The sequence below is a fragment of the Plecotus auritus genome, assembly GCF_963455305.1.
Source record: "Plecotus auritus genome assembly, chromosome: 5".
NCBI lineage: Eukaryota > Metazoa > Chordata > Mammalia > Chiroptera > Vespertilionidae > Plecotus > Plecotus auritus.
The window spans coordinates 68,046,030-68,067,500 of NC_137776.1; the positions used below are offsets into that span (position 1 = coordinate 68,046,030).

At 49.1% G+C, this 21,471-nt stretch overlaps 1 protein-coding gene across 2 annotated transcripts in view; it reads right to left on the bottom strand.

The window, feature by feature from the left end:
- The window catches only part of KIF5C (kinesin family member 5C), a 174,902-nt gene that overhangs the window by 16,252 nt on the left and 137,179 nt on the right, over window positions 1-21,471 (bottom strand). The window contains exons 16-26 of one of the 2 annotated variants that reach the window (XM_080668530.1): window positions 21,177-21,365; window positions 17,660-17,777; window positions 15,526-15,602; window positions 14,425-14,534; window positions 12,174-12,275; window positions 11,876-11,936; window positions 8,727-8,798; window positions 6,290-6,394; window positions 4,563-4,779; window positions 3,347-3,453; window positions 2,218-2,505 (exon numbers count right to left, since the gene is read on the bottom strand). In XM_080668530.1, the coding sequence (XP_080524656.1) occupies window positions 3,347-3,453; window positions 4,563-4,779; window positions 6,290-6,394; window positions 8,727-8,798; window positions 11,876-11,936; window positions 12,174-12,275; window positions 14,425-14,534; window positions 15,526-15,602; window positions 17,660-17,777; window positions 21,177-21,365 (1,158 nt within the window). In that variant the 3' untranslated portion in view covers window positions 2,218-2,505. Of the gene's footprint in view, window positions 1-2,217; window positions 2,506-3,346; window positions 3,454-4,562; window positions 4,780-6,289; window positions 6,395-8,726; window positions 8,799-11,875; window positions 11,937-12,173; window positions 12,276-14,424; window positions 14,535-15,525; window positions 15,603-17,659; window positions 17,778-21,176; window positions 21,366-21,471 lie in introns of those variants that run through there. The other variant, XM_080668529.1, reaches the window with a different exon arrangement.

The following is a 21,471-nucleotide window of genomic DNA, read 5'->3' on the forward strand; positions in this document are numbered from 1 at the left end:
CACATCTGGCCATGTCCCATGTCCTTAACTTGCTGCATGGACTGCCCATGTCCAGCTTTTGGTCTGAAAAAGAGGTTCCTCATCCCCGAGATCTAAGTTTGATTACCACCCAGCGCACACACGTTTCAGAGCAAGAATCCCAAGGATCTGGAAAGGCCATTGCAATGTGAGCTCATCTAAACAACGAATTTCATATTTCCAATGATTTCTTTAAAAATGACTTAGCATTTCCTCACTTCCAATTATAATTCTCCACTGGATATTATCCTTTTTTTTTTTTTTTAACCTCTATTGAGAAATGCTAGTCTTTTCTTACAAATGTTCTTTCCTTAAAAATAGTCGATGTTCTTGATATGGCTCAGTGGTTGAACTGTTGACCCATCAACCAGGAGGTCATGATTCAGTTCCCGGTCAGGGCACATGCCTGGGTTGTGGGCTCAATCCCCAGTGGCGGGGGAGGTGTGAGGGGGGTGCAGGAGGCAGCTGATCGATGACTCTCGCTCATCATTGATATTTCTATCTCTCTCTCCCTCTCCCTTCCTCTCTCTGAAATGAATAAAAATATATTTTTTAAAAAAGGAAAATAAAGTCAATGTTCTTGTTCATGACTTTCAGATAAATGATTGTATCTTTAAAACTCCTTTGCTCGTAGCAGCAAACAGGCTACTCAGACATGGGCCTTCCACACTCAGTGGTTATAATCCACTGCTATAGAGACTAAAAATTATTTTGTAACAACTGTGTGAAATAAAGGAGATTATAAACCAACACCAACTACCTACTATGTACCCAGTACTGCACTGCTCCTGAATATTAGAAGCTGGCATTTTAATTGAGCACTTGTCATATGCCAAGCAGCTTAGAAGCATGACCTCAGTTAGTCCTCACATCAATGGCAACAGCCCAGGGAAAGGACTCTCCCCTCCACAGAAGAGGACACCAACTCTGAGGTGAAATAACTTGAAGGAAGCAGGGGACCTGACACTGACCAGGTGTCTAAGGCCAGACCCGCAACCATACCACCTCCCGGCAGTGGGAAAGGCCTGCTCATGACATGGTGAGAAAAGCACCGGCCACAGGAGTTGTATGTATGTGTGAAGGAGGTTGAGGAGGGTCCAATTTCAGATAAAATCATCAAAACCACTCATTTGTTTCTTTACTTAAAGTAACAAATTTTGTTTCTTTACTTAAAGTACTTAAAGTAAAGAAACAAATCACCATGGTGGGTGAGGACATTCTGTTACCTTGAAAGTCTCACCTGACCTACTGATTTTCAATCTTCAGGGTGAGAAGAGGATATCCAGGCAATGAATAGCCAACATGCGCTGTACATGCCTCACACACTGTGTGGGTCTGGCAGGCCTCCATGGGGCAGCATTAGTGAAGTGAGCACTGCATAGTCTCTGGACCTGGAGAGCAGTCTCTTGCTGGGAGCTGAGCACAGACACCTGTCTGCAAGCTCACCTCAAGTGGGTGATGCAGGTACCACACCCAGCACAGCTCTGCTGCACACTAGGTGTTCAGCAATGCTGAGTGCTGGGTGCCCACAAGCATTCATCTTCCTGTCCTCAGCAAAGAAACACTACTCTTATTCGGGGCAGTGATGCACCCAGCTAAACGACCACCTTTTCCAGCCTCCCTTGCAGCCAGGGATGGCCGTGTGCCTCAGTCCTACGAGAGGGATGTGGGCATCAGGACTGTATGGGACTCTGGGAAGGCTGCTTAAATAAGGAAGCTGATTTAGCGGGAGAGCTGCTTTTGCCTCGTCTCTGTTTCCTTTCTGCTTACTACACTTGGAACGTAAATTGTAGCAGTCATTTTGGTGGCCTTGAGATGACCTTAAGAAAGGGAGAAAGGTACTTGCTGAGGACGAGTCTAAATTTAAGAGGCTAGCTTTCTGTTGTGACAGACCACTCCAAATTCCTTATGTAACGGAAATAAACTCCCATCTTATTTAAGTCATAGTAACTTTAGGATAGTAGTTCTCGAGCTTTGGTGGCAAACGAAACACCTGGGGTACTTGGTGAAAATACCAAGGTCCAGGTCCCTATGCTACTTCGACGAGCCTGGGTCCCTGGGTGCCAGATGATGCCAATACCCCCCGGAGTTTAAGAACCAGTGCCGTAGGCTCTTCTGTGCTAAGCAGCCCAACTTGACCTTCCAGTTCCATTCCAGTGTTAACCCCAACACTGACCACATGACAGGCAAAGCAATTTTGTAACATCCAATTTTATTTGCTTCTGATTGGAAGTGGAGGGCAGATCTGAATGGGGTGGCTGTTGCCAAGTTCATGTTCTACCCAACCTTCTCGGACACGGCAGATGGTGGCGGGCATGCTGCCTGTTCACGGCTGCCTCGGCCTTCCCTGCTGTTGCTGCCCTGCTCCTCGAATGGTGCCTGGGTGGGGCGCCAAGCTTCCTCCTTGGAAGTTTTAGTCTGAGCCTGAGCAATGCCGTCATCTCCCCTGAGTGAGGGCTCCAGCATCCTTCCGTTCACTGTCCTTACCTGATGCAAAAGGGGCTGAGGAGCTGCTGCTCTCCTGAGGTGCCCGTCACTGAGGTTTGCTGTGCAAACCCGCCCTCTTGCACACTAGCTTCCCCAGTGAGGGCTCAGAGGTCAAGGCCAGCTTCCAGAACCACCTCCTCCCTTCCACACGTTACTGGTTCAAAGTCAGTTTTCTGGCCACCCAGTTGTCTGTCTGGTCTACTAACTGGCAGCCCCTTTTCTCCACCTCACAGTACAAAAGGACAGGCTTGTGCTCTTTTCTCTCTCTTCCAAAGTACATTACCTTTCCCCCCTTTTGCTGTAGAACAATATTGGGCATGTGGGTTGTGGAAAGAGAAGTTTACAGCCCACTATCTCAAAGGAAAAACTGGCCTGGATCCACCTAGATATAAATTAGCATAATTCTTAAACACTCCATTTGTGGAGTTCAGATAGTAACTGTAAAACTATGACTTTCATTATCTGGCTCTTGCTTTATATTCAGTTCCTGAGACTTAATCACCCATGTCTGTCTGTTCTGGGTAAAAGCAGCTGACAAACGGGTAATGCCCTTTTGGATGCCAGCTCTGGCGGGGAGTCCCACAGACAAAAGCTCCGGTGACTCATTCACCACACCCTCGCCTGCCTCTGGGGGACCTGGTGCCAGGTGGCCCAGCTAGAAGACCCCGGGGCACTAGATTGAGTTGAGGATAGGCCTCGGTCCCTGATACCTGAACCCCAGGGCCTGTGGGAGCAGAGCTGTCTCCTATCTGTTGCAGGTCCACACACACATGGGAGGAAGCCAGGCAGGGGCAGGGCTCTGCCTTAGACAGAAGCCACCCAGCACCAGGGACTGACTTACTTATTTCTGGTAATGAGTAGAGTTTGATGAGCCGCCTCCTCCCCCTCGGATGGCATGAATGGCTGTTGGAGATGATGCTGGGTAGTGTCCGGGGCGGATGGGCTTGGCTGTGTCAAACAACAGAAAGGAGAGAAGAGGCAGTCAGAAAGGACTCAAAGAGCCATGCCCAGGCCACAGGTGAAAACCAAGGCAGAATTCTTGTCCACATCACCGTTCTCAGCCACCAGAGTCTCTGAAAGCAGGTTTGCCCTCCTATTAGTGCAGTGAGCTAGCCCAGGACACCCAACGTTTAGGAGACAGAATTTACATAGCAATCATTTTTATTCAGATTGCGGAAAGTTAGAAACAAAGGACTTTCAGTTTTGGTCTGAGGCTGACCCACAGGTCCCCAGGGGTTCCCAGGGCATCTCTCGAGCCCCAGAAGTTGGATGCGGAATTCTGCCTGCTATCACTTTTCTAGGGAGAGGGTCCGTCATTTTCAGTAGGTTTTCTAAGGTATAAAATCCAATAAATGCAAAGGGTGAAAAATCTAATGAGCCACTCATCTAAAGTATAACCTGAAAACTAGAAACACAAAGGTGCTGGTTGGAAAACCTCTGCACAGCACTACCTGATGGGCAATAACAGTACATGCTGTTGGAGATGCTTCAGTTTTCTAAAAAGCCCTCCAGAGATCGTCCCTAAATCCCATTTATTCTTACAGCTCTATTCTGGGAACATGACTTAGCAGCTACACTCCCCAGTGTGGGGAGAATGCCCCAACCCAGGCTAGAACCAGGAGCTCACTGACGCCAGGCCTGGGAGCCAGGACGTGCATCTGCAAGCAGCTCTGCTGAGGCCCCTGGCTCCCCACTCCTCGTGGTTCCACCCAGGACAGGGGCCTTCAGGCCTCGCTGAGAAATAGCTGTGTATTCTGGTATATCTGATAGTGTATCCTTATACAGCCCAACACTTCTGCCTACAGCCCAGGCCAGCTGGCCTCTCAGCTCAGCCGTTCTGAAGACCACAATGTATGCTGGGATCTCAGTGTAAGGACACCCCCTCCTCCAGGATGGGCACAGGTGCTGGGGGGCGCAGGTGCTGGGAGGCACAGCGGCCTGGGTCCTGCAAGACTGACCGCCTGTTCCAGAGCAACTGCCAGGTGGCCTCAGAGCACCAGCGCTCCTGGCCGGTGGAGACCTTGCCTTTAGCAAGGGCCCAGGTGAGAGGCACGTACCAATCTGGGCCGAGTGGGCCCTCCGGGCCATGTTCTTGGCCCGCACGGCCTCCTTGATGCGATCCACCTCCTGCTGATAGCGCTTGCGGTCCCGCATGGCGTTCTCCTTGGCCTCCTTCAGCGCGCTCTCCAGGGCCTTGACGCGCTCGGCCGTGGCGCGCAGCCGCTTCTCCAGCTTGGGCAGCTCACAGCGCAGGTCCGCGTTGTCCCGGACCAGCTGGGGTGGAGGGGAAGGGGCAGTTACCAGGGAGCAACGGGGTCAGCAAGGGGAGCACCCACCTCGGGGGACAAAGACTGTGAGAGGAGAGCAGCTAGAAGCAGACTCTGCAGCTGAGGGACCACCCCTGCCGGGTGGGAAGTCCACATGGCCATAACCTCTGGGAAGAGCAAAGGGATCGAATTACTAACTACACGACCCACAGGTGCGAGGGTCTAATTAAAGCCAGTTCCCACCACAGGAAACTCAGGCTCAGGGTTTGCTTCCTCTCTCCTGTGAGAAAGCAGTGCTCCCACGGCAGCGTGTGAAAGCTGAGCAATGCACAGCAAAGGGCTCCGCGGAGGGCGTGAGTTAGACCCTCGCAGGCCTCCTTCCACCAGGACCCACCGTCCACAGCAACGTGAGGCTGGGACCTGCTCTGCAACACATCCCGAGGCTAACAGGCAACCCAGGGGGACTGCTCTTTCTTTCATCGCTGAAGACACTCGATTCAGAAGCAACAGGCTCACCCTGGGCCCAAGCTCTATCATTCCCTGGCTGTGTAACCGGGTGTAAGTCATTGGACCACCAGGGTTTCTCATCTATAAAAAGGGACAGAATAGGACCAACGTGGGAATCCAATTGGATAAAAAAAGTTGTGAAAATCAGAACGTGCCAAAAGAAGTTGTCACCGTGTAGGCCCAGTGCCTGTGCTGGGGCTGCCAGAGAGCAGGGCTTCAGTAAACATCCATTGAGTCCATAAGTAAAAATACTAATGAATGTCGGAGCCCTGCTCCCTGACAGTGTTTACTTTTGTATTTCTGTCAATAACTTGTTTCAGTAACACCAGCCACACTGAATCTGCGGTCCTCCCTCTGAGGAAAAATGATGTCATCAGTACTGGTGAAGAGGACGTAACATGTCCAAGAGGAATGACATCCCCTCGGCCATGTGGCCCTTCCATCATGTCCCAGTCTTTAAGATTTAGGGAAAACAGCATGAACATTCCAGCATTCAACAGAAAGGAGGCAGCTAAGCCCTAAATCACCATTGCTCTTGGCGACTCCAGACAGACTCAGGGCATTGCAAGAACCTGAGAGGGTGCCCAAGCGACAGCAACAGAGCAGAGGGGCCAGTGCTGCTCCCAGTTCCCCGCCCTGGGCCAGTCGCCTCCTAGACTGTGAAAGCAACCGGCCCGGATCAGCTGGGCGGTGCCCGCTTTGCATTCTGTGGAGCTCTGGGGCACCCCAGGAGACACCAAAGCCCGATGGGGACTGAGGCTGGGGCTGCAGGTGGTGGGAAAGGACAGAACTGAACATCCCACTCCCCACACCCAGAGAGCTCGAACTCAACTCCTCACATTGGCTTTGATGAAATACAGTATCTTAGATATAAGGGAAGCCACGGAGGACGGAAGGATTTCACAGGCTTTCTGGCTCTTCAGCTGTCAGAGCCTCGCCTGCAGTGTGGCCCAATGCAGCGGGCTCCCCCAGGAGAGAGGGCGGCAGAGGGACCGGCACAGCTCTCCTACCTGTTTGTGAACCTTCGTGAGCTGCTCCAGGTTATTCTCCAGGAAGGAGATTTTCTGCTTCTGGGCAGCACTGCCCCCGCCATCGTCGCTGTCCAGCTCCACACTCTGCATTAACACCAAGGGTCAGCGAGACGGGCCTGGCACTGCCCACCCTCTGCCCAGATTAGTGCAGGCCAGACTTTCTAAATCTCCCTTTAAAAACTCCCAGGCCCTGAAAGCTGTTCTGAAAATGAAAACAAGCAGAGCTTCTAAAAGTTTAGACTCAACAGACTCTCAAATTAGTTCCTTGGTTGGTGTCAAAGTGTTATTTTTTAGAGGTCTGGAAAAAAACTTCAAATCTGCTCTTGAAAGATACAGATTAATTTCCTGTGATATATACTTCTCCCTTGCAGGTAGATAAATACTTTTCTTTTCCAAAGTGTCTCGCATGGCATTCTCCCTAAAACTCATTAAGAAGAACCAATGTGGAAACATAAACCCAAGACCCAATGCTGATTTCAAACATCGCAGCTGGGCAAGTGTCCATGCCCAGTCGGCGGCCTCTGCTGTCCCTTCAGCTTCCACTTCCATAAACTTCCTTAATGAATCCCCCTCCAATGAGTCACTACTGCATCCGAGCTCTTAAATGATCAGAACCTGAGATTGGCAAAAACAGTGCCCTGCTGGCAGCGCCAAGCTGAGCAGCCAGACAGGTTAGGAAATACACTGTGAAAATGAAACAGAAGAGCGTGCTTGCTTCGTCTGATTACAGATCCTCTTCTTCTGAGCACATCCCAAACCTGGGTGTCCTCAGTCTGAAACTGAAAGAGGATTTGCTGGAACCCAGATTGCTGGCCCCAGCCCAGCCTCTGGTTCAGTGGACCGAGTCTTGGGTGGGTCTGAGAATTTGCTCATCCAGCAAGTTCCCAGGCGATGCTGACACTGCTGGCTGATGACCACACTAAGAGAACCTTTGCTTCTTCCTCGAGTTTTATAGCATGAAATCAGGGAGGTCTGATCTCAAGCTCTTCACCCTCCCTCAGACCACCTCCTCCCTCGGACTGAGTCTCTCAAGCTCTTGTGGCGACCTCTCGTCTCCCTCTCCATCACCTCTGCTCTGACCTATCTCCCACACCTGGCCCAGGTCCTATCACCATTTCTAGTCTGATGACTGTGGTCTCTACCTACCTGTCTGACCACTGCCATTCAGGCCCTGACATCTCCCATCACCCTCTACTCCCTTTTCTTTATTTTTATTTCCAGGCTTCCAAACTCACTAGAGCCATGCTGTCAGAGCCACGGCAAATGCCTGCTCTGACGCTCAGCTAGACACTCACACCGCTGCTCGGCAGTCCTGTCCCTCCTCCTGGCAAATTCCCCCGCAGCGGCCTGAGCCTTCCCTAGTCTCCTTGCCTCCCCACGCTCCTCCTTCTGCACTGACACTGAGGATGGAGCCTCCACATGAACTGAGATCAAAGCTTTCTACTGTTACTACTTCCTGCGAATGTCTCCACCGTGGCTTCTCCACTTCCCTCTGGGAGAATGTGTCCCTTCCCCTTAACACATCCATCTATGCTAAGAATTCGGACTCTACCAATGACCTCCTCTTCTCTATGTATTCCACCTCTTTCCCTTGGCTCCTTTACAGAGACATGCATGCACACATACAGGCACACATGTGCCTGCACAGGCACATATATGTACACACTTTCTTAAGTATAGCTTCCTTCCATCCTATGAAGCCTCTGGATATGGCCCATGGCCCTTTGTCCATCGCTTTTAAACATCTTAAAGAATAGCCCCATTGCTGCTTCCACTCTCTTCCCTGCTTAAACCTCTTCCACTTGCTCTTGGGGTTCTCCATGTGGCAACTCCCCGAGATCAGCGTGTGTGGCACAAGGACTGCTCAGACTCAGAAGGCGCACAGACATGCATGCCAGTCCTGCTCTGGCTCTCCCCATCAGCTCTTGAGTGAGGTATTTAACCTCTGAGCCTACCTCCACATCTGCAACTCAGAACACTAAGCACCACATACGTGGTTGCTGGGAAGAGCACGTGAGACACTGGGTGTTATGGTGCTTTAGACACTCTGACCAGGCCCCCTGGCGCCTCTGCCTTCTCCGGGCGTCTGGCACTGCCCAGAAGGCATCTGAGGCCCTCTGCGCTGTCCCTGTGGTCTGCACATGGCTTTCCCACCACAGCCAGATAAACAGGCGCTCGCTTGAAATGAAAGCCAGGGAAAGGATTACAACTTCCTGCTACTAAGGAGGAAAAATCAGATGGCAAAGCGTTCCGGAGTGATTTCTGCCTCTAGCACATTCTTTTAATAACACTCACTGCCATGACGTAATTAATGTTTAAGCATAACCAGCCCCAATTGAAGCAATGATATTTCATCTGGAAAGGGCCCTCTCGGCAGCTTTTCTTCTCGGTCCCATTCACACAAAGCAGAGCTCACCTTTTTAACCCGGGCAGTAAGGTCCTGGACAAAGAGCTTGCGGAGGTTATGCAGAGTCTGCAGTTCCCGAGACTAGAAGAGAAGTTGGAAGAAGCCACCTGAGTGGGGGACTCACTGACGTAGGGCACACCGGCTCCAGGCCGCCACTCTGCAAGCCCACGGTTGGGCCACGGTGTCCCTGCACCTCCTCTGACTTGCCCACCCCGCTGACCTGGTGTTATCTCCGCAGTACCCCATGGTGCAGACACTGGGAACTCGCACAGTGAACCACAAACTAGAACAATGCCGGCTCACTTGCTGTGTTCTAACTGGAACCTTTCTTTCCCTCAACCACAAAAATTCAAGTTTTCTCACCAAAATTCCTAGGGGCTATGTCACCAGAATGCATTCCTTTTTCCCTCTAATTTCTCACATGCACATTATATATAATGTCAACAAGGTTAAATGAAAAGTTAGCCACACATCCTCCCACCCTTACCGACCGTCTCATGTTTCTGCACCCACCCCCACCCCCCACCCTGACCCTGGTCCATTTGCTTTGCATCCCTGAGAGTATGGATGAGGCAGACTTTCCACCCAGGTGATCCTGGGCAACGTATCTAACCTTTCTGTGCCTTAGTTTCTCAGTTTTCTTATTTGTAATACGAGGACAAAACAGTAGCCACTTCATAGTTATGATCAAGATGAAATGAGATGATCTTTCTAAAACTTAGAACGGTGTTGAGCACACAGTAGGTGCTCAGTAAACAGTAGCCAGTATTAATTTATTGATGCATCGTACTTGACAGCCATTTCCTTCCTCATTAGGCTCTCATTGTTTCCTTTCATTGTGCTGGTTCTTTTTATAATTTTCAGTGTAGCTAACTTCTTAGGGGCATTTTTTTCTTCATTTTGGATTACTTTCTACAAATGAACCCTTAGGAATTTGATTGCTGAGACAAGAGCCTGAGTCGAACCTGGTGATCTTTGTTAAGATCAGAAAATACTTCCTTCCATTCAAGTCTCCATGTATTGTGATTAGTTCCTTGCAAAATACTTTCCCATAAGGGAGGAGAAGAAAGATAAACGCGCATTTATATTTTTCTGTTTGTCTAAGTTGACCTACTTTGACAAAAATGTCAAGGGATGAAGCTCATTCACGCTCACAGAAAACAGGAGGAGACAAGCTAAAAAGCCATGGAAACACTAAGTTTCTTGGAATAAAGGTTCTACATTAATACAGGTCTTTGCCATTCTGTGTTGAAATGAGAAGCACCTGAAGTCAATTGCTTCCTCCGATGAAGCAAATTGCTTTCCCCAGGAAGCCAACGGGTCTGTCATGGTGACTACTGTGTGCATCGTACCTGTCTCAGGCTTAGCCACTGCCCAGCAGGTGCAGGGCACAGGCAGGCAGACTCCCCACTCCTGCCCGAGGAGCGAGCCCGCAGCCTCGCCAGGCACTCTCTCCCTCCCACTAGAGAAGTGGTTCTCAACCTTTTTAATGCCACGACCCTTTAATACAGCTTCTCATGTTGTGGTGACCCCCAACCATAAAATTATTTTCGTTGCTACTTCGTAACTGTAATTTTGCTACTGTTATGAATCGTAATGTAAATATCTGTGTTTTCCGATGGTCTTAGGCGACCCTGCTAGCGGTTCTCAACCTGTGGGTCGCTGCTGTAGAGCCTAAGACCATCGGAAAACACAGATATTTACATTACAATTCATTAATAGTAGCAAAATTACAGTTACGAATTAGCAACGAAAATAATTTTATGGTTGGGTTCACCACAACATGAGGAACTGTATTAAAGGGTCGTGGCATTAGAAAGGTTGAGAACCACTGCACTAGAGGAACTTTATTATTGACTGAACTGTAATCACAGAAAGTATTTTCCATGAGAATCGCCACCACATCAAAGGGAAATGAGAAGGGATGGCCCAGTGCCAGGTGAGCATCTCCAGGGGCATAAGTGCAGTGACACAGAACCCAGAGTGTGGTGACATTCCCTTGCTTGTCTTCAGTGAATTCAGCAGTTTGCGGGGAGCAGCTAAAGACCTTCAAACAGTTTAGAAGTTATGCTTGCGCACATGTGTGCTTAGGCAACTGTCATTCAGCTTCCTTGGAAACAGCTTTTCCTCCATCGTATTTGTCATCATTCCCCACTGGCCCCGACCTGCTCCCCTCAGACCTTCCCCCCCCACACAGGCCACTGCCCTTGTGTGAAAGCTCAGGGGTCAGCGTCCTGTCACCGTGGACAGTGAGGGTGGGACTAAGAGGTGGAAACAGGAGGCCCATCGATGGGGAAGGAGGAGGGTCCAGCCCCAAAACCCAAAGTGTCCTATTAAAGCCAGAGGGCTGCCTGTGTGCCAGGGACAGCCTTTCCAGCGTCTCCCCTGTAGTGGGCTTCAGAGTCCCACCCTGGACACAGGTCCATCCCCCGCCCAGCCCAAACACTCAGGGAGACTGACAGGCCTTAAGTGACTGGACCTTGACCTCTCGGTGCCACCTCCTGCCCCCTTTTCCATTTGACCACAGCCACTTCTCTCCATGTTGCCTCTGCCTGGAAGGCTGTCTGTCCAGACATCCCCAAGCCCACTGCTTCAAGTCCCTGTTCAAACGTTGCCTCCTTCTGGAGCCTCCCACAACCATGCCCCACACTTTCTATAACCGTCCAGTGGAGTTCATCATTTACTTCCTATTGTTTGCTGTTTGTCTCCTCCAGATGAAAGTACGCTTCACGAGAGCCAGGATCGTATCTGTTGTTTATCGTGCAGCCCAGCACCTAGAATGCCAGCCCTTAGTAGGTGCTCCACAGATCACTGTTGAAGGTTGAGTGGATGTAAGCCACAGGGTGCAGAAGCTATAAAATTGCAGGCAGTGATTTGCAACTTAGTTCAATTCTTAAACAGGGGTCCCAGGGTTACAGTACTAAGGACAGACGGACAGACGGACGGACAGATGGATGGATGGATGGATGGATGTTTAATCATTCTGTCAAGAGCCATAGAATAAATTCTACAACTCTCACTTTTCCACAGCGTATTTTATGTCTAAAATGATACACTAAAGGCATGCACAGATAAAATTGTAGAATAAATTAATTCAACAAATCATAAACTAATCTGGTCTTTAAGACGAAAATGAGTTGGCAAACTTGTTGACATACCACTGTCTCCTCCAGCCCTTTGAGGTCCTCCCTGGCTTGTTCCCTTTTGTCATTGAGCAACCTAAAAAACAAAAACAAAAAGGAAGTGTGAACCACCAAGGGGGCATCAGAGATCTCCATAGACACCACTGGCACCTGCAGACAAATCAACAAAACGAACCAACTCACAGACAGCCATCGTCTGCTTTAAACTGGCCGGACCTTGCCCGGATATTTGAGTATCGGAATCACAAAAGCAGACTTCGCAGGGCTGTGCTGGGAAGAGAGGAAACAGAGGAAACGTGTACAGCGCACTCACAGGAGCTTTTCCAGCTTCATCTCCCTCTCCCGGTCCTCGATCTTCAGCTTGTTATAATCAGAACTGAGCTTCTCTTGTTCCAGTTGCAGTTTCTGATTCAAACTGAAATGGGGAGGAAAAAGCAATATGTTCTCCATCAATCTGAAATCCCGAGTCCTCCAGCTAAGACGTGGTTCTGTTCCAGCCCCATTAGTTCTGTGCAATAAAGGTGGCAATTCTGGAGGCTTTTGAGGGACCGGAGAACAATCTCACAGCTCCCTCCCTGCCCGTGAAAACGAATTTCTGGGGCGCGCCTGAGGCAGGAAACACTCGGCTTTGAGGATATATTTATAGTTGGCTTGGGCAAGAGCTTCAAGGGGAAAATAATTAGATGGGGAAAGGGCCGATATTTTGAAACAGAGACAGAGCGCCTGTCAGAATTCTACAGACAGCATGCACCACTCAGGGAACTTTATTTGGCCATTTCGACCTTCCCTTCCTCTCTGGTCCCATGTTCTGAAAACATCTTCTAAATCCAAATTCCTGGCTCACACTGTGACAGTTCCACTCTGTGAGGTCCTCGCGGCGGGGGACAGAGGGAGGAAACAAATAGAGTCTTGGGTCTCTGCAAAAAAGAAACTCGCCATCTGGTTGGGGCATCTGGCCGACACTGACAGCAGCCAGCACTTGCGAACCCTTTCATGTGGCCCTCAGGACTGTACAGGGCAGATCGTACGCCCTCTGAGGAAGACCCAGAGGCCCTCCGGAAGGAGCAGGCCCAGGAAACGTTCCCACCTGCTAACTCCGTCTCCAGCCCTCCCTCTTTCTCGCCTTCCCTCCCTCCCTCTTTGCCCTCGCGCTGAACAGTATGAGGGGGAGTAATCAGGATAATGAACATGAGACGCCTGGAGGAGAAGCACAGCATGCACGCTGGCCTGGCAGTGGCCCAGAGCGGCGGTCCCTCTACCTGCTCTCCTTAGGTGGAGGTGTGCAGCCCATCACACCACCGACACTTGCTCGGGCTACCTCTCTCCTCTCTTAAAATGCAAATGTGTGTGTAAGCAGCTCTCGCACATTGAGAGGAGATCTGGATCAGTGGTCTGGAGAATTAAACTCTAACTCCAGTTTGATTCCTACTTAGCAGCGTGACCCTGAGTACATCATTTCCTTGAGCTTCCCACATAGACATGGTTCTTCATTTACAGAAACGGGAGGGGATGGAACCTCTGTCTACACCTGGGGGCAGGGAGGTGGCAGTGGAGAGGACTGTATTTCAACAAAGTTGGTTTTCTTTGCTTTCCTTGCTTTTCATTGGGGGCATTTAAAAACATTACTCTATAGTTCAAAAATTAGCAAGGAGCTCACTGTGCAAAAAACGTTAAGAACCCCCAGGAGAGGATCCTGAAGGCCCCACCAGTGTGGTGACCTGTGTGATGAGGTGGATGGTAAGCGAGGAGGAGGGAGAGGACAGGAGGGAGCAGGGCTCGTCAATGGCTGGCCGTCACAGGAGAATGGCCTTTAGAGGCGTCACCAAGACGAGCTGCAAGGATGCCATCCTGGCGAGTGCCAAGGAACCACAGCTCAGACACTGGCACCAGGGGCCCCTGAGAAGTGTGCGTGTGCAACTGGGGGCCTTGGAGTTGTGCTGTGTGCACGTAGGTGCTGGGGTGAGGAGGCAGCTGAGCTGCCTTCTCTGGAGTGTTTTTTAATCCTCAGCCAAGGATATGGTTATTGATCTGAGAGGAGACAGGAGAGAGAAAGAGAGAAACATCGATGTGAGAGAGAACATCGATTGGTTGCCTTCCATACATGCCCCGACTGGGGATCAAACCTGAAACCCAGGTATGCGCCCTGTTCAGGAATCAAACCGGCAACCTTTCAGTACACAGGACGATGCTCCAACCACATGAGCCACACTGGCCAGGGCCTGGAGTATTTTTTAACTTAACTCCCAAGACCAATTTAGGGTTTTGGGGTTTTTTTGTACTTTCATAGTATCCCCACCTACTGGGACATGTGTCTGCCTGCATGAGTCACCAATATGATCCTGTTCCCGGGGGACTCGCCTGCCACCTGCCCCACCAGCACCCCCTGAGGCTCAGCTCCAGATGGGGGAACAGACCTGGGGAGCTGCACGTCTAGCCGCTGTGGCCCAGAGTGGGCACAGAGCCTGCAGGTCAAGAAAGCAGAGGATCTGGCTGACAGCCACGTCCTTCCAGTCTGGCCCACGCACCAGGCCCACCCCACATCCCCGAGCCCCGTGCCAACTCACTCCCGAATCTCATCAATGATTTTCTGCTTCTCCTCAATTTCATCCCGAAGTCTGGACAGCTGCTTCTGGTGAGCCTCCCGGTGGCTCTCCATCTGCTGCTCCAGCGCCTTCTGCAAGCCAGGCCGAGAGAATGTGTCATCTGCGCTGGCTCTCAGCCCGCACCGTGACAAGTCCTGGATCCTTCTGCCCCTTCCCCCTGCCCCTCGCTGTCAGATCCCAAAGGTGGGGCCCCAGAACCCGCCGTGCTTTACTGAGACAACAAAACCCAAGGATCTGTTACAGAACTGAGTGGATCTTAGTCCAGCTCCCCCAAGCTACATGGCGTCTCCAGCCAGGTCAGTCAGAGGGCACAGACCTCCTACTACCCGGATGACCTCAGACAAGCCGTGTCCCTGTGTGAGCTACACTTCACCTGTACAGCTTAGATACTTGCCCCACCCTGCCCGCTGCACGAGTTAATGGTGATGTTCAAAGGAGACCTTTTCCGCAAAGCGATGTGGAATCAGGAGAGGGGCCCATCGGTGAGGCAGGGTGTGCTGTTGGCTGTCGCAGGGTCCTGCCTTGGACCATGCTTTCACTATGGGCTTATCCCCAGTGGGGCTCATGGGTTGCCTAAAACTAATCAAAATTATATATTTTCTCATATCTCATCTTAGTCACCTAAAATATTATTTGCCAATCATATTTCCTGCATTTTTCTTTACTGTTTAAAATGTGACCAAAAATAAAGATCACTATGTTTAAGATGGAAATTCAAATTTGTGGTGTTTCTTTAAAAAGGTGGGGGGGATGTTTTCTTCCGTTCAAAGGAAGGACAAGCATTTTTCTTCAGGGGTTAACCTGACACCGTGGCCCAGGCAGTGGCTGCTCTCTCCCTCTTCATCAGGAGCAGGAGAGAATAATGTATGAATACAACCTAACTATCTACAGACATCTCAGGGTTGCTGGACTCCTCCACCTCCAGCTCACCTCTAACCAGGCCACACTCTGCGATGGGCTCCGACTGCCTGGCATGGTCCCCCCAACCCTGCTCGGCCACCGCGTCTCTGAAGGAGACAGGTTTCCCTAGGACAAGACGGCCCAGTCCAAGTGTGTGCTCACCTTCATCTCCTCGGCATCCTGCAGCCGCGTCAGATGTTCCTTCTCCTTATCCTGGAAGCTGACTTCGTGCATTTTTTCTGTTTTAATTTTTAAATGACGGTTTCAAATTTAACTGGAAGGTCTCACACCCAATAGTAAAAATTAGAAAACAAAACCAGAAGAATGGCAATGGCAGGAACATCAGCTATATCACCAATTATAAGCACGGCACAGAGGAATGTCTGTCAGGGGAGGACTTCTGGCTGAAGCAAGGCTGGCCGCTCTTGGGACATTACCTCGGTCCTGGGCGGGGAGGGGGTGTCGTGCAGGGCCAGGTGCTCATTTGGAGCGGGCCACTCTACCACTGACTTGCACCTCACACCTTTGAGTACTGGCCCCCACCTGGCCTCGTGAGTGACCCCCGGGGCAAACACATGCTTTGTGGGTTATAAACAGGCTGTGTCGATTACACAGCACTCTGCGAAGCTGAGTGGCATCTGTACCGATGCCACTGTCCAGAAGATCCAATTTACCTCCCATGGGCACGCTGTCTACTCTCTAAGATTCTGGGGTAGAAAAACAATCTAAGGGTAAGAACAAAGAAATGAGAAATATAAAATACTCTCCAAATTAAATAGGAAGGCCCCCTATGTGGGAAGGGCTGCTGTTTGTGGGGTGGGCAAGGGGCAGTCCCAGCCTCTCTGGGTCAGTGGCCCCTGAGCACATGGTGCAATGGGCAGCCGGAGTTGGGTCAGGGGAGCAAGTGATTTAAGACAGCAACACTCAGGCCATCAAGCTTCCTCTCTGGTCTGTTTCCCTTATTTCAGGTTCTCTTGCTTCTATTTTATTTCCACTCGGGCAACACCGCAGAAGCCCTTTATAGGAGGGAAACGTTCTTTTCAGTGTCAGCTTTTGGGTGGAGCATTCTATTCCTAACGTTCATCTTTTATCACATAAAGAAAATATGACAAGGTCACTGAGGGGGTGGGTATATTCTCTTTCTTTTTAAAATTTGCCTTGGCTTTTGAAACAAAATGTACTGACTGAACAAACAACTACATAATAATAAAGGAAATAAAAAAAGGATAATATTATCACCAATTCTTTTTTGGGATCAAAACCATTTTCATTTCAAATATTAGTGTGTAGGCCTTGAAACACAAGCATCCATTGATTTCTAAATGTTATAACCACAGTAAAAATAAGATACACTTTATGATTTTTAATCTAAGGTTACATTGTAAGCATTGAGCAGCCTTGGTCTACTTCATCTCCAATATGAAAATAATGTTCTGCTGAACAAGATACCATAGTTAATGTTAGACATTTAGGTAACTTCCTTTTTTTCACTAATATAAGTAATTCTGTAATAAGTATTTGAGATTTAAGAATCAAAAGTAAGAAAAATGCTATGATTATTAATATGTTTTTCAAAATGCTTTCCAAAAGGCCTCTAACAATTTTCATTGTGACCCATAATATGGGTGCTCCCGTTTAATCTCAGTGCATATGTTTTAAGCCTGTCTGGTCTCTGCATGTCTAGTCAGCCTCCTCTTGACTTCCTTCTGTTTACTCAGATTACTGAATGCTTCCTATGCATCAGTACTTCCCTCAGCAAAGGCAGCGGGAGGCTGCCTGACAAAGGGAGGAGCCTGTTCGAGGACGGAGGGCAGAGTGAGCCACTAGTGGAAGTTCAGACTTGACCTCAAGAGCAACAATGTCAGAGGCCTGGGGTTGGGCACAAGACAGATTTGACTTAGAACAGTCCCTTTGGTTGCAGCCCGGTGGCCAGCCTGGAGCAGACTGGGGCAGGACCCTCGGTAAACGGACCTCATCGCAATTCTTAGATTAAGGCAGTGACAATGAAGATGGAGATGAGCAGGTAGAACAGACAGGCCTTTGATAGACTGGAAGCAGGAGTAGAGAACGGGATTCTGACGTGGGTGGCAGGGTGGGCTCAGGGGAAGTGGGCGGTGGAGCAGATAGAGAGGGAAGGCAGTCTTCTAGATTACCCCCCTCCCCCCAATGATGCCATTGTCATCAGTAGACCTAGAAATGCTTTAATTGAGCAAAAGTGGACATCTTGGGTTCAGCAATGCAGACAGTGCCTGCTTAGGCCGAGAGTTTGACACCTGCAAAGCAGTCACTCATTTACCTTGGGCTCTGAGCTTGGCTAGCTCCTCAGTGAGCGAGTCTTGGGACTCTTCCAGCTGCCTCCTCTTCTGTTCCATGTTCTGCATGTAGTCCGTCAGGGATTTGATCTTGGCCTCGTGCTTGAAACAGCAAATAGATAAAAAGAATGAATGATTAGAAGTGGTCGCCCCACTTGCCCGGGACTGTCCAATGGGCAAATGCAATGGACTAACTAGCAGGGTCCTCTGTTTTTCCCTGTGCTTCTCTGCTTCCCACAGACACCCCTCATGGCCACGCCCCTCCTCGCCATCCACAGTGGTGAGACACCAACGCCCAGGCTGGTTTTCTCCTCGCAGAGAGCAGAACGCTGGAGAGAAAGGGGTGGGGGAGTGTCTGGGGCTAAGGGCTTCATTCTTTGAACCCGCACCTGTGGATTACATCTCTACAAATCAAATATTATGCATTTTCTTTTTTTGTCTCTCAGACTCACCAATTCCTGTCTCACGGACTTTACATTTTACATTTTCCTCTCCCTGATTAGCTCTCCCCCACCCCTCCCCGACATGGACCTTATCAGGCAGACCCCATCATTTTCTGACGGCACTGAATTTCTACACGACTTATCTCACTCACTTTCTTACTTGTTAGCTCATGAGGGCAGAGTACGTGCTTAGTAACTATTAGTGAGATGAATGAATGAATGAATGGAGTTCACTGATGAATAAGGACAGCAGTCACTTCTAGGCAGATGGAAATAGGCAGACCCTCCCCGCCCCCCACCCCCAGGTCTACAGGGATCCCATTTAGGTGGGAAGACCCAGGAGACTGAGCTCGGGTCTAACGAAATGACCGCTGGGGGAAGGACTCAGTTGGAGCAGTGAATTTATAAGCATAGCTTTTGGTGAAGAGGATGAGTGTAAACAAGGAAGATAACAGCATTTCAGCTGGCAATATTTTGTCAGATTCCTTGGATCATGTCGAAAACCAGACAACCAAGGTTTCTCTTACGTTTGAAACCCAGGAAATAATGATGGAATCTTTAGCTCTGTGTAAATTGTAGCAGAGTACAAAACAGCACCTAATGGAAAACTATTGCTAATGTAGAAAACCCTGCCTGACACAGGGATTCTCTAACCCCAAACATCCTAATATTCTTTTTTCAATATGTTTTCATTAATTTCAGAGAGATAAAGGGAGAGGTAGAGAGAGATAGAAACATCAATGATAAGAGATAATCATTGATTGGCTGCCTCCTGCACAACCCCTACTGGGGATGGAGCCCACAATCCAGGCATGTGCCCTGACTGGGAATTGAACCGTGGCCTCTGGTTCATGGTCGATGCTCAACTACTGAGCCACACCAGCCAGGCCCTAATGTTCTTGACTCCCTTCTCATATTCCCAAAGTTCTTTAAGACCTGGGTACCTGGACCCCGGTCGTGGGCTCCAAGCTTTACAGCACCCCACTTAGGCCATGATCTGGCTGCGCCCCATTCCAGTGAGCAGAGGTCATAGGCTAAGGGAGCATGCCCTCCTGGGCCACATCCCCTTCTATCTGGGAAGTAGATACTCTCTACTCCAATAGCCCCACGGCCACTGCCAGGGCCCGTGCTGCTACTCGCAGCATCTATTTAAATAGATCACAGATGCAGTGACACAGCTCCCTCAGTGCACAGAGTGCAGGAGGGACTCAGACGTGGAGGCTGGTACCTCCAGATGGAAAGAGAAGACAGTGGGCTGCAGGCTGCAGGGCCTCCATTTGGACTCTGGCTTTGACCTCTAATAATAGGCTCAGGGCTCCCCAAAGCACATGCCATCAGTATCACAGGGGACCTGGGAATCATACTGGGGGGGGGGGGTGCAGGGCGTGGGGAGACACTGTGTCCTAATGTTTAAAAATTATAAAAGGTAAATAGTAAAGCAAGTCCAGATAAATTCCACCCATAAACCACTCTAACTTATCAACTGTTTCCACCTTATATTCCTGGTTTTATCTATATGAACACATATTTTACAAAGCTGCAAAGCACAACACAAGAACTAATCAGCATTTTCATTTTCACTATCTTCATGTAATTATACTTTTCAAATGGCTAGATTTAATAATTTTTTTGGTAAGAGCTACATAACATTCTCCCATATAACTTTAAGTTATTAGTCTATCAATAAATATTTGAGTATTTTACCTTAATGTAAGAAATATTGCATTCAACAACTTCCATGTAAGGCCTTAATATTTTTAATCATTAAATGATAACACTATAGGAAATGAAAATTTTTCATTTTTATTACCAATGAAAAATACCATACGTGAGATTATTGGACCAAAGTACACTTACATTTTTCATGGCTTTTAATTCCCAAAGTCCTTTCCAAAAGGACTGACTAAATCATACTTTTTTCAAAAATATATATAAATTTCACCATCACACACTAGCATAGAATAATCTTTTCAGTACCTTGTTGCTCATTATGTTGGTTGTAAAATGGAACCTTGATGTTTTAATTGTGTCTGTTAGATGATTGTGGTGGCAAACAAGGAGGCTGGAGATGGTTCTATGATTACGTATTATTATCACATTTAAAAGCATACCAGGACAAGGTATGTGTCTGTCTGTCTCTCAGGGTCATCGGAGGCATCACTCATGCTGATATGCATTTGTTTCCCCCAAATGACTCCAGCTGATTTAATGCCTGGTGTAAGGCAGGGAAGCACACACCAGACCATTCCAGCAGCCACAAAATCCTCAGACCAAGCTCAGGTGACAGTGGTAGGCCAGAAACCAGGCCATTTTCTGAGACCGTCTTGCTGAAATAAAAACGCCACTCCAGTGGGAATAGAGCAGCCCCTCTCCCTGAGGAATGGAATGTGCCCGGGGCTTGGAAACCCCTTCCCGGCTTCGGGTTCAGGTACACACTGGGGGGAGTCCCAGCTCTGCCTTTCACGGGCACCATGACTTTGGACACCATGTTTAATCATTCTTAAGTCTCAGTTTCCTCATCGGAAAAACAGAAACAAAAATAAAACCCTTGATTTTTTTAAAGATCAAGTGGGACAGGCATATAAATTGCTTAGCACAGCATATGGCCCACTGTCAACACTCAATAAAATGTCACTAACAACAGTAGTGGTAGCTGTAGTGTCTGTTTTCACCCATTACATTGGTTCTGTGATAGAGATTAAATGATGAAGGAATATTGCCTTAACTGACAGGAGATTTAGATTCCAATCTCACCCATTTATTATATATCTATCTATCTACCAACCTACCTGCCTATTTATTATCCAGATAGCTAGATAGAGATATATAGGCACATCCTTTAAAAAGGGACTGAAGGTAATTCGAGTAACTCACAACAAAATCTTGCCTGGGTTAAGAATAAGCCTGGACCGCCACTGCCTGGGGAGGCCACAGACAACTACTACACAATTCAAAGCTCATCAATATCCCCCTTACACACCATCAGCCCCGATTAGAGCAGGGAGGAAGCAGGTTTCGAGAACGCGGGTGTGAAGGGAAGAGGAAAGGTGTGGCCTACCTGGGATATGAGCAGCTGGCAGGCGGCCAGCTCCCGCTCGCTGGCGTTCATCTTCCTGTTGGAGTCCATCTGGGCGCTTTCGAGCTGCTTGCTGCGGTTCACCAGGGACTTGACCTCTGACTTCATCTTGCTGATGTACAGACGGGCCATGGTGAACTCCTCCTCAATTACGCCATTCACGTCTGCCAGCTGGGCACAGGAGGGGACACAGCTACTGCCTGTAATTCCCAGAGGTCCATGGGGCCCCTGAAACCCATCCACGGGTCCTCAAGAGGTCTGTGGGTTCCTGGTTAAG